Consider the following 13,090-nt stretch of genomic DNA (forward strand, 5'->3'; position numbering starts at 1 on the left):
TGCAGCGAACCCCAGGGCCGGGTGCTGGCTGCAGCCGCACAGCCACGCTCACAGCACCCAATCTCTGCACTTACGGTGCTCACGGGTAGGTGGTGGCCTGGGAGAGGCCTCAGTCTGTATTTTGGGGCTATGGCAAAGTCTAATCACCGAGCATCACTGGCACACAGGCCAACTGCTTTGTTGTGATGCAAGCAACACGTAAAAAACAACGGCACGTACGCAATCTGGGGGGAACGAGAAGCAATGAAATCTAATTGCAAAGGCAACGAAATGGAGTGATTTGCAATCGTTTGGCAAAGGCAGGTTTTTCTGTTTTCCTCTGCTGCCAAACTGCAAACGTGTACCTGCAGAAGGGCTCAGGGTCTCTGAAAGCCCCTGGTCACTCCAAACCTAACAACGGCCTGTAAAGAACTGTTTCCATTACTCCCCCAGCCCCAGCCACCATCTACGGCACAAACCAACCCACTAAACCCCCAGACTATTTTGCTAAGATAGAACTTCTGCCTATGTGAACTGGGTTGCTAAAACCATGGAATGAAGAGATTCACGGAGTCACAGTGGTCTTTGTGCAGCACTTGGACCCAGCTTTGGCATTTTTACTGGGTTTGCTTTCAATCTCTGCTTGGATTTCCAGGAGCTGCCATTAGGGTGTCAAATGCCTCCTTTGCAAAGTCCCTCAGTCTAGGTTGAACTCTTAGGAATTTTAATCCGCCTGCCTAAAGAGACTCAGGAACAAGTTTTTCCAAGCCAAGTCATACCCCTCCCCACCTGCCCATTTTTCTGCTTCCAAAACCTCAGGATGAGAGTTTTCATTTAGTTTTGACTCTAAAGTTGCTGAAATTTACTTAGGTAGTCCCTAAAAGAATAACAACTTTATTTATTTAAATGAATGTTTTCCTCAAACCCCATCCCCCAATCTCAAGCAGCAGCTTACAGAAATGAAACTATATTAAAATATACAAAGCACTCCATTATGTATTGTAGACCTATGAACTTAATTCCTAATTACTAAACCATGTTAGAAAAAATAACTCAAATGAAATAATGAAAACATGAAAGATAAAAAGATGTATTTTTAGAAATATAAGTGGAATTAATGTCAGAGACAAGATGACTACATCAATATGGTAGTGACCAGATTTGCTAGGGTGGCAGCCCATCATTATAAAGAATATATTTTACATCAAAACCACTAAATACGAGTTTTAAGCACGTGAGTACTCTCTTTTAATTCACATGGATTAATCATGGGCTTGAAGTTGCCTATATGTCTATATATGTGTAGGATGAAGAGTTCCTTTTTAATATCCGTTGTTTCTATCCAGTATGTTAAGCTGAATAGATGTATGAGGTTTGTGTAAGTATTTTGTGTTACTCTCAAAGAACCTCTCAGAATATGGTGTTGCCATGAACACAAGTTACCTACAAAACCCAGTAACTCAGTAGCAGTCATGTCACGAAGTTTACTCCAGAATCTGCTTTCTTCCTCTGATTTTCTCTAACTTTCCATCTCTATACCTCATGGCCATCACTGTTTCTCATTTCTATCCCAGACTTGGAGAGGTAACCAGAAGGATAATTTTAAGGATACAGGTTGTCAAGGGACAAATTACATGTGTGGAACTGTGCCACATACATTAATATTCAATTTTTAAAACACTCTTTACCTATGAATCAGAGATGGCATCTGCACTAAGCATGCTTTAAAACTGGTTACTATTTTGTTTTAAAAAGCCACTATAAAGAAACAGCATATTATTCTAACACATATTGTACAAATAAACGGGAAAAGGCAATTACAAATGGAAGAGGACTTGGTTAGTGATACACGGATCTGGAACTAGGAAGGACATTAGGGAACACTGCATGTACAAATTTATACTGGGATCCAGACAGAGTGTTTATACAGACCTCATACAAATCAACAAAATCCAACCAAAAGCCTTTCTGTCAGTATTGAAAATTTTAATTCTGCCACTTTCTAATGCAATGGTGATGACACATGATGTGTCCAAACCATGCTCCACAACCACAGCATTTTAGCTCACACTGCTTTTACCTGTCACGATCCCCCAATCAGCCTCACATGCAGCACTCAGGATGGCATCATTTTCAATAAATCTGTCTTGGTTCCAACCCTGACATCCTGTCATTATACCAGGTCACTGCCTAGCTGACATTTGACAAACAAGCAAACTAACACCATCATCTAGCAGCAAATGTTTCAGAAAAAGTATAAGCTTCTCATTAAAAAATTGTTCCCCTTGTTCCCACATCTGCTAAAGAAGCTGGCATTTCTTCTGAACATATTGCCACTAAAATCTTTATTATTATGGCCTTCTAGAAAGTTAACAGCTAGAGGCTTGATCCTGCAAGCACAGCTGGGCATACAGTTTGGCAGCATAAACAAAGCCATTGTCTTTGTATGATCAGATCCCATCCAGCACAATAAAATGGCAATTATATACACAGGTGAATCCATTCATTTGTGAGGCAGGAAATGGCATAAAGCATCTTCTAAAAGATAAAGAGCAAACATTCACAGCATTTTAATGCTGAAGAGCCCCATCTGACAAATGTGTCTTCTCTAATCTGTTCTCATCTTTTAACAAGGAGTTCTTGTCATTTTACCAGAAGTACCAATTCAAAAAATCTGTTCACAAAACTGACCCACTACCTTACAAACGTTAAAAAGCTCCAGAGCCGCACAAATAAATGCAAAGAACACAAAATATTAACAGATAGAACAAACTTACTACTTTGCAGACATTAAAATTCTAACCATGAGGCTTAATAGCTTTATGCTACCTTCTTCTACAAGCTGTGATAGAAATACTGACTGTAACAAAGGAAAATAAAATTTGCACATGAGGAAGATATTGAAAAAGAGCTTCTGATAAAAAGCAGCAAAAGGGGTACCTGAAAATGTGCACATATGCAAGTCACCTGACCCAGACACCATACGAAAAGAATTATCTTTTGAGTTTGCTGCACCACTAATATCTTTCAGAAGTCCTGGTATCTGGAGAGGCACTGCAGTAAGGAATGTAAGATTTTATTTTTTTCTCTTTTAAGATGAACGTCTGCCTTCTCCCTTAGGCTGTGGCCCTACTTTATGTTTCTGCAGGCACGGCAGCACACATGTAAGCAGTTTTATTGAAATCAAGGAATCTTTATGCAGTCAAACTCATTCTCTGCTTTTGGGACACGGTCTTCAGAGAGCAAACTACTGGGATAGGTATCATCTTCCTTCTGCTATTCCATAACACCCAGGACAGCCAAGAAGTGGATCTGTGCAGGGCAAGTAACACATGGAATTCCCAAGCCCTTTCCTATTGGGGCATAGTGAAATACAGCAGTAATAGTATGCTGCTAAGAACACAGGAACCTCAGTTCTGCAAACATTTCCACATGCGATTAATCCTGAGTGAACGCTACTTAATTGGATTCCAGATAATAGTGTCTGAAGAAATCCTTACAGAAATACAAATTTGCACTGGCTCGGATGGAAACTATGACATCTGGGCTGAAAACCAACTTGCAGCTAATTAGTTTAAGAAAAAGATGACAGAAACATGCCACTACAGTAGGACACAGTGCCTGGCATGAGATGCCTTGCTTAGGTGTGTTTCTTGCCAGGATTTGCCTCCCTTAGCATCTTTTTCCATGTTCTGGAAGAGGCATTTGGGACAGCAAGGGGGGAACCTTTGCAGATATTCAGTCTCGTGCTCGTAGGTGTGTATGCAGAAATGTGCAGTCAGTTCCCCACACCCAGTGATTGTAAACCCAGTGACAACTGACTCACAGTCCTGGGACTGGGAGAAATACGAGCTGCACGTAAACTGAAATTCAGTCTGTAAAAGGACAAACCTAACACAGCTGGGAAAAAGGATTGGCAACATAAGAGAGAAAGCTGGAAGCAGCAATACTACAGGAAGCCAGTAGTGGACCACAAGTTCCATTTGAATAACCAGTGTGCTGCAAAGGTCACAGCACTCTGCAGCAATCCCATACACAAACACACGTCCTGCCAGCGTGGGCAGAGAGCCCCACTGGGTGCAACTGCACCCGGGAGAATGAGCCAGGCCTTGTGCAGGACACGGATGGACAGACTGGCAACATGTTAAATGAAGCTAAGGAAAAATACACAGATACTTAGGGCAATGCACACACCAAAAGCAATCCGTGGGGCTGGTGGGATTGATCTACACACAGACACAATTCTGTCCCAAGGAAAGAAGGAGGCCATACGTGGACAGCTTTGCTTTTGCTATGGGGTGAAAAACACAGCCCTCCATGCCTGCTGGCTTTGGAGCCTCCCTCAGCCATCCTGCCTGGGTGGTCTCTGCACAAGCAGTAGGAAAGAGAATGGCAAAACTCAAGAGAAGGAAGGATACAAATCTCCTTTTGAGGTACAGTGCTCCACTTTCTGGCATCACCTCATGCTGCTTTGTCAGGACAGGCAACCCAGGGCACATGTGAGTCCAAACACTGCTCCATGGGTGCCTCCCTCGCTTGCTCCCACCCCACAGCTGCTGCAAGGGAAGACACAGAGTGCCACAGAAAAGGTGAGCTGTAAGTGCCCTACATCCAAACTTTTCCCAGAGGATTAAGCAGAAGAGGAGCTGCAGGAACTGCCTCCTCGTTACCAAACAACAGGTTAGAGGCTAGGGTAAGTCAGGAATGGAGACCTGGGTTCTTGTATTCTTCATGTGCAGGAGATTCTGGATGAGGAAGATACACCATCCTCCAAGAATTAAAAGAAGGGGTTGACAGTAACCCTTTATGGAGGTGAGAATGCTGTAAAATACAAGATTTGTGAAGCCGAAAAAAACCTTGCAAAAAAGAGCTGCTTGATTCCAATGACTTTGTATGCAAAACACATCAGCATATCAAGGAAGTAACAGCAACTCCAGAATTGTTCCTTGCAGCTATAGCTTTTGCTCCTCTCCTTGCACTTTCCTGCTTCTCCCACCTGGATTGCATCTCCAGACTGATGCTACACATCCCTGTAAGGTCACTCCCTGTGTTATTATTAAGTTTCAATATGTACTTATATTTAGTACATTTAGTAACCCAGTCTGATACGGGATTGATTCCCAGAAATGGTTTGCATTATTGTGCAATTGTATCTTGAGCTCTCCCAAACTTAAAGTTTCTTCTGCTCATTGCCTTTGGTGTAGTTTTACTCTCTGTATTTTAAGTGGCTTCCTAGGTAGGTGCCTTCCAAGCCCAAGGAAGACAAAGTTCCTGACTTTAAAGGCTGACACACTGTTTCCTAGTTGACATCAGTGACACCACAGTGATATCTATAAGGTCCCTACAGCCTGGAATTTTTTCCTTCCTCTCTGGCCCTACTTACTCTGCTGCATGTAGGGTGTTTTGTTAACTGATTGTCTTAGAGAAATTCCTTGGTGTATGATATTCCTTGCCCTGTTTTTCCTCGTTTGTTATATGATGTCTTCTATTCAAGCAGCCAAACCAGAGCTGGCAAACAGTCTCTCTCTAGGTTTTTTACACATTGCTGCAAGGCAAAATAAACAGTTGTTTCCAGTTTGCATTGTCAGGGCTACAGATGTATGCTAATTAACCTTTCAATCTGCTGATGGAAAGCTGAAAGAGATTTAAATATACAAGGCAGAGACCAAAGTCTATGGACACCTGTCCTTTCTAATGTTGGGCTCTGTGTGGCCCAGAGCAGAGCACATCATCTCCTCCCTTTATGTTGACTCTGAAGGCATTTTCAGATTTCAGCAGGGCTTTACAAAAGGCCAGGAGGCAGAGATAAAATTCTTCTGAAATTCAAGGATATTATGTGTCTTTTTGGAGAAGCACTGATGCCAAGGATAACATTTGGGTTGACCTGAGACCACCTGAAGGATAGGGAACTTCAGACTGGGGCAATAGGAACTAGTTCATAACATGGGAAGTTCATTGTTTTGTTAACATGCTGCAGTATTTACTCAAATTTTGTACCTTCCTTTTGTTTTCTAGAACCAAAAAGCCCCAAACAAACAAACAAAATCCCAAACCCAGGTCTCATATACCCTTCAGGCAAAAGTATTATCAAGCCTGTCATGTCAAACAGTCTGAGTAGAAGAAAGGAAAACTGGAAATGAATCTGCAGTTTATATCCAATTTCAGTATCAGGTTTAGAACTGGCTGCTACACAACTGAATGAAACAATCTCAGATGTGCAAAGCCAGTACTGCAGAGACCTTCCCAAGAGGAGGAAGCAAGGATCTGTTTCCTTCTTTAAGTTCTAAAAGCTTTACCTCATGATACTGTCTTGTTTGCCAAATATTTCTTGGAATCTTTCAAATAACGGCTCATTCTCGTTGCTCCTATTGTGCTTCAGCCAAACTGCTGGCTGTTGATGCTGCCTCTGCTGGTGTCCTGAGCCAGCTGATGTCCTGCCCATGTGCTACACCTGTGTTTGAAGCATCTAATCTTTTCCATGTGTACCTGTGCACAGGACAGGTGGGTCTGTACACACAGGGACACATCCATGGGAGGCAGGGATCAGAGATGGATGGCACAGGAGCAGCCTTGAAAAGTACCAAAGTACCTAAGCAAACAGCAAAGTACTGATGTTCTAACTCCTAACACCTTTAAAAAGCCATCTCCACAACCTCTTCCTGCTTGCTCCACACAGACTACTTCCCAGTGTTTGTTGCTATATTTATCACTCAAATTACAGTATTACTGAGAGGCCTCAGGCAGGCTCATTCTCCTTATGCCTCTCAAGTACACAGTGGAAAGGTTTTTACTGCTCAGACACCACCATTTCAAACAGTTAAAATGTCCAACCTCTCCCCATTGTTCTCACTTCTTCAGCATTATCAGGAAGTCCTTTCATCTATCCTCAAATGACAATTGTATATACTTACTGTCAACAATCACTTGCTTACAAGATTTTTATTACCCTAAATGCAGGAGGACCTGTTAATGTGGTATTATGACAGGAAAATCAGGAAATGAAGAGTTAAGCCTGAAAACTCTGTCTTCATTTTGCTGTCTACAAAAAAGTTCATTCCAGTTGGGGCTCCTAAAAGGTTCTTTACCCAATAAAAAAAAAGAGATCTGTCAATTAATGAGGGGAAACTAATATTTCTCCTATCTTTTTGTAGTAGCAACATACAGATTTCACTGAAAGGGGCACTATTCCTTCACCCAAAACATATATCCAACGATTTCCATGAGATCGGTTGATGAAAATTATTCAGTGGCTTCAAAGTAACAAGGAACAGGATCTAACAAAAAGTCTGTAGAGTATGGGTGTGAAAAACTTGAGTTGCTTATTGCCTCAAAGGTTCTGAGACAACGATCTTATTCTGCATTAGCTTCATTTGGACTTAAAATTGTGACACTGCAGGAGAAAATGTATTCATCTATTGTGATCTACACAAAAAGTTCAGACTTGCACATTTGGTGCTAATTATTTAAACTAATTAAAGAGAAAAAAAAAAACCAATAGAGAGATTTAAAGAACTGAATTTTAAAGATGTTTCCCCATATACTCCTACCATGCTAACAACAAACATGGAACATCTTGCCCCCAAAATTATTTGTTTGCCAAACAAGAGCAAGGTTTTACTATAAGCTGTGGTTCGACTTCATGTATAAAAATGATGGCATTTTATGCTACAATCTTCAGATGAAATCTTTTAAATTAAAAAACGGATCAGTTTTAAACTTAAAACTGATTGCAGGAGGACAGAGAAAGACCATTAGCTACTCAAGCTCCCTACTTTCCAAATATTAGGAGAATTTATGCTCTACTCCTTGTTATTTTTGTTTTAGGAAGTGAAGGAATCAGTACTCAATGAACTGATTAACTCACTGAAAATACATTCACCCCTACTCTAGGATATGACCAGGTATCTACAAATAAGTTTAAATACTGTCTAAGAAACATGTGTCAACGTGGTGCAGAAGAATTAGAAAGTACAAACAATTCCACAATGGACTTGTTGCCTTAAATGTGCTCTATTCTGATGCACCACGGCAGAACTCATGGACGTGCTGCCTGAAGAAGCCACGACCTCACCATCAGTTCCTAGGATAAGCCAGACCTTTGCAGTGATCAGCAAATCACATCTCATCTCAGAAAGGAACAAACAGAGACCTGCCAGGAAAAACTGCTTGCAGATCTCCAGGGACTGATGTATGAGCGAGGTACATAATTAAAGAGGGAGAGAGACTGAAGAAGCTCTGAGTTGGTAAAGGAGAAGTCACAGGGGACTCATATTTAGTAACATGGCAAAAGTGAGGTCATAAACCAGAGCAACCAAAAGGAGGAAGGGAGAAAAGCACATGGTGAAGGACTGGACAGGTCCCAAATGGCCAAGGAGAAAAGCTCAAAAGACTGCAGACCAAGTTTTGGCAGAAAAACACAGAGAAAGATCTGTTGTCTATTTCGATGGACCCTTTGAAGTTTTCTGGATCTAATCTGATTTTTGTCTGTCATTCTTTGCCAAAAAAGATAAACCCTGCCAGGGAAAAACCCACCTTCCCTTATTCTTATATTAATACAAAAACAAATGGTCTGTTTTAAATATCAAACACTTAAAATGCAGAACCTTTCTTCTATGATGTGTTGGAGAGTTCAATATTTGCAAGCTGTCACACTGGCCATTACCACAGACTAAAGCTGTTTCTGTACCTTGTACTTTATCAAATGATGTCAGAACGTAGGCTTTGGTCCTACACCCACAGCTGCACCACAACCAACTCACTGGCTCCATCCATACTTCACTGAACTGGATGTCAGAGGCTTATTTACTAAAATATCTGCATAGGGGTCTCCAAAATATATTTTCAAAATTATTTTACTGATACTGAAAGTCTTCTGTCACTCTGTAGTAGTCATCTCTTTTAATAGTGTCTAACATTATATTACATTACGATACCACAGCGTTGTGAGCCTTTCTAGGCTGTCATCTCACACAGTCTTTAGGCACAAGCTTACCTTCAAACCCTTCCCCTGAATTATTTTAGTTCATACTTGCAGGTGCCTTACTTTCATGCCTTGTTGGAGGGGGGACACAGTCAACAATACTGCAAATATACACTGGGCTAAAAACTACCATCACTACACTATGATGTTCAGCCTGCCACTGACACTAGTTCCCATTAAGGTGACAGCATTTACTATGCATTACTCTAAGCAATATACTGAAAATTTCACATCCATTTGCAACTCTAATACATTGAAGTGCCCCAAATCCCATTCTGCCATTGCTATTGGCAGGTGCTTTTTAACAGTGGCAGTCACAGGAGGATTGTTAGCTAAGCAGCAAATGTGAAGTTAAAGTGGGAGTTAATTCAGAGTAGCAATAAAGGAACTGGACAAGACAAACAGGAGCCCAGGAAATAGGAACTTCGCCCTGACAAGATAGTAAATGCACCCTCATAATGGTGTGACACCAACACTTTAAAGGCTGTGTTCTCCTCCCAACACAGTGTGTTCTAAACAGCTTTAAGCATCCATGTGTTTTACACTAAGATACATTGTCTTACCTTCTTGGGTCTCTTGTATAATCCCAAATAAATTTTACCATCCCTACACAAACTCCTGGTGCTTATCCAGATAGAGTTCTTGACTCCCCACCTGCACAATCCCAGACTTCTGTTCAATAATGGCATCAGCCATTTATTTGGGCATGTTCTTATTTCATTGAGGTCATTCCAGACTTTTTCTCTGCTCTCTACAGTTGCATTAACAGCTCCCTTCCTATTTTTAAATCAGCAGCTAATTTCAGCAACTAAGTACCTATTGTTTCTTCAGGGTCACTCATAAAACAAACACCATTATCGATCTTTCTGAATCTACCACTAGTTTTTCTCTTTTATCTCATCTGAGTGACTATTCAAGGGACAATTTCTCAATAAACCAGGACATTTATCCTAGATAAACTAGGGTGTCTGAAGAAAGAGATTTTTCTGTCTCCATGTGCTAATACAGCTCCTATCACAGTAGTATCAAAGAAACTCATAAACGTTAGCGATTTTGTCTCCACAACACCTTTTTAAAGGGAAAAGTGTTGTTAACTGTCTTACAAACAAGGCAGTAAGACACAGGGGGATTTAGTGCTTCAAGGGCAAAGACCACTCATGAAATATACAATGAATTAAATTCTTATTTTCTACCTTTTAACCACAATGGCATCTTCCCTCTATTTTTGCATACTCTCTGGATACACAATTGTTATTTGTTGGATTACAGCAACTGATGACCTGGCCAGCTGGTATTTATTCTGCATTTTTGATGAGCATCTGAAGACAACAGACATCACGGACGAACATAAAAACCACGTTAAACCAAACTGTATTTCCTTTACCATTATTATTAAATTTCAGTTCAATTCTAAACCTATTTGTTGTCCTCCAGTCAAGCCAAAGGAAATTTTGGCTTTGCACAAGAAAATGTAATACCAAAACTCAAAGCAGCCCTTTCAGGTAATAAGACCTAAGTGACCTCTTTCAGCCGTCAGGTATCTGACCATTATTGCTTTGGCCAAGTGTGGCAAATTCCATCCTTCTCAAATGAATTCTAGACCAATCCACAAAGAAACATTAAATGCAGTTTGACTGGTAGAGCACTCCACCCGTTATAAGACACAATTTCCAATGGTGCCCTGGCATATCATCACTGTTTAGCCACTTTCTGCACATTTTTTCTCTCTTTACTCACAGGGATGGAAATCAGGTTTGTCAGGCTTGTTCTTGCTGATCTCTGGATCAACATAGCTCCAAAGAGAGAGGGTGGGAAGCTAATGTAGGAATTGAGAGGGCTGCCTGTGCTGGGTTTGTCAGTGATGCTGTGCCACGTGGAGCTGGCTGAGCCCACAAGCACCGTCCCTCTGAGAGACAGGAGTCACTGAGCTGGGGGCACGCCTGCACTCCTGCTGCTGGAGCCTCTGGGATCTGAGGTACCTCCTCTGCATGACACTACCCATGTGCACAAAAATACACGGCTGATTCTGAGCCAGGTCAGTTACGTCTGTGTGCTCCATTAAAGGGCAGGCAGATCCCTTCTGTCCTGCTCTAACACTTCGCAGGTTTATTAAACACAGTTTAAGAAGTTTGTCCCTAGACAGGAAATTCATGCCAAAGGTCTCACTGATGCCAAACACCACTTGGTAGGGGCAATAACACTGCCATTTAAATGTATTGTTACTCGTATTATTAAGCTACTATATTAGCATGAAATATGTAAGTTTTTTATGAGAATACAAAGATCAAACATGCTAATTGCATAATGAATAGAGAAGTAGCTAGCAACCACTCAAGGATCTGGAAACAAGTGAATCCCCTGGATAAAGGGCATTCAGTTAATCAGAAGTATCTGAGTTGCATTCTCAACTCAAATATTTCTTTTCCCCTTATTTGTATGCAATGACATTTTCTGGGAAGCAAAATAAAGACTAATGTCCTCACTAGGTTTTTCCTTAACTGAGAAAGTGCACCTCAGGAAAACTTGGCAAAGAAGATGAAGAAAAGTCCTGGCAAAGATGGCATGAACTGTAATTTTAACAAGGTTCAGGTAGACATCAGCCTGATCTACCATGAAGTTGTATGTAATGGCACCACAAGTTACAGGAGCACATTCTGTGCCTCTAGACACTCTGCTGAACTAACACCCAGTACTAATGCTCCCCTCTCCTGACAGCTCTCTTCCCACCTGATGGTAGTCTCTGGGCTCTCTACAGATTCTGCCTCTACTTGCTAAGTCATGTTAAAGCTAGACACTGCTTTTTCTTCACTTGAACTTCACATCCGGTTAGTCTGCACAAAGGAAGTGAGTTATGTGAACAGCATACCTATTTTTTCCTAGTCAGGATGTACTTTGTTGGGTATTATTGCCATTCAGGTGCCTACTTAGTAACCCAGTCAAAAGCTTTGACCAGCTGCATAGCATATAATGATTTTTTGAAAGGAAAGAAAATGCCATTAAACCAAAAGGCCCTGTTCTGCTTCTGAGTAAACAAATGGGAGTTTTACAAAGGCTCAAAAAGGAAAGGGATTAACATGCTTCAACGTGGTAATGGTCTCAACTGTTCACATTAAAATTTTCACAGTAAATTAAACCATGACAGAGGTAGGAAAGAAGTCAATTTTCAGTGGCTCGTGCTGTTTTGCTGACATAAATTGCCATTTTTTAGGTAGTATATCCACCAACCTGTATAATGATAGAATTATAAAACCACAACCCGTTGTTGATTATGTTCGGCCTTTTGCATGCTAATTTTAGCCTGCTCTGCCAAAATAATTGCATGCACCACCTCATTACCAGGCTTCTGGATATTTAGAACCCTGTCGCTATTCTTTTTTCACCAACCTTTGCTTCAGCCTGCTGTGTTGGCCTTCCCTCCTTGTACAGTGTCTGCTGTTCAACAACACTTCTTCTGCTTCCCAGTTCTGCTCAGGACACCCTTCCAGCACTTATATCCATCCTTTTCCTGGACTGTCTTGACAAGGGTAATGCTAAATGCCAGTTCATCTCTACCCTGCTCATGTTTCCCTGCAAGTTGCATACAACTCTTCACTATCTTCATGCTCCTTACAGTCTATAAAGAACAGCAACTTTCCTTGACTAGCGAATGATGGCATGAAGCACTACCCAATCATCCCAGCAAGGCCGGGGAAGACAAGTAAATACAGACTCACTGGTTGATGCCTGCCAAGAGTTCCCACAACACGTGTTACTTAGTGAGTTTACACAACAGTGACCAAAGAGTAGAGAAGGGACAGGCCATGTAAGTGTGCCAGTACCAGACCCCCCAGGGAAAGCTCTGCCCTGCGTTATTGTAGCAGCACCAGAAATGGATGTTCAAGTACAACCAGCGCTTAGCTGACCGCCAAATGACCACGATGCCTTTGCACCTCAGTTGTATCATGGCAGTGTAAAACAAAAAATGACAAAGGCCTGTGAAAGAAAGTCAACCCAGGAAAGGGCAAGGTGCGGCGGGAGGTGTGGGAGACCCAAAAAGCTTGGGTGCAGCGCCGTGTCCCCAGGGCTGGGGAGCTGCCACAGAGCCAGACCCCGCTTCAGTCCACCCAACCTCCGCGCCCCGAGCCGAGCCGA

General features: G+C 41.7%; 1 protein-coding gene across 1 annotated transcript in view; it reads right to left on the bottom strand.

The window, feature by feature from the left end:
- LOC103621336 (hepatoma-derived growth factor-related protein 3) overlaps positions 1-10,765 on the bottom strand; it is a 34,309-nt gene extending 23,544 nt beyond the window's left edge. The window contains exon 1 of the mRNA XM_017742626.1: positions 10,697-10,765. Within this exon, the coding sequence (XP_017598115.1) occupies positions 10,697-10,750 (54 nt within the window). The 5' untranslated portion in view covers positions 10,751-10,765. The remainder of the gene's footprint in view (positions 1-10,696) is intronic.
- Between the last annotated feature and the right edge of the window lie 2,325 nt (positions 10,766-13,090).

This window comes from Corvus brachyrhynchos, unplaced genomic scaffold, assembly GCF_000691975.1.
Source record: "Corvus brachyrhynchos isolate BGI_N302 unplaced genomic scaffold, ASM69197v1 scaffold97, whole genome shotgun sequence".
Taxonomy (NCBI): Eukaryota; Metazoa; Chordata; class Aves; order Passeriformes; family Corvidae; genus Corvus; species Corvus brachyrhynchos.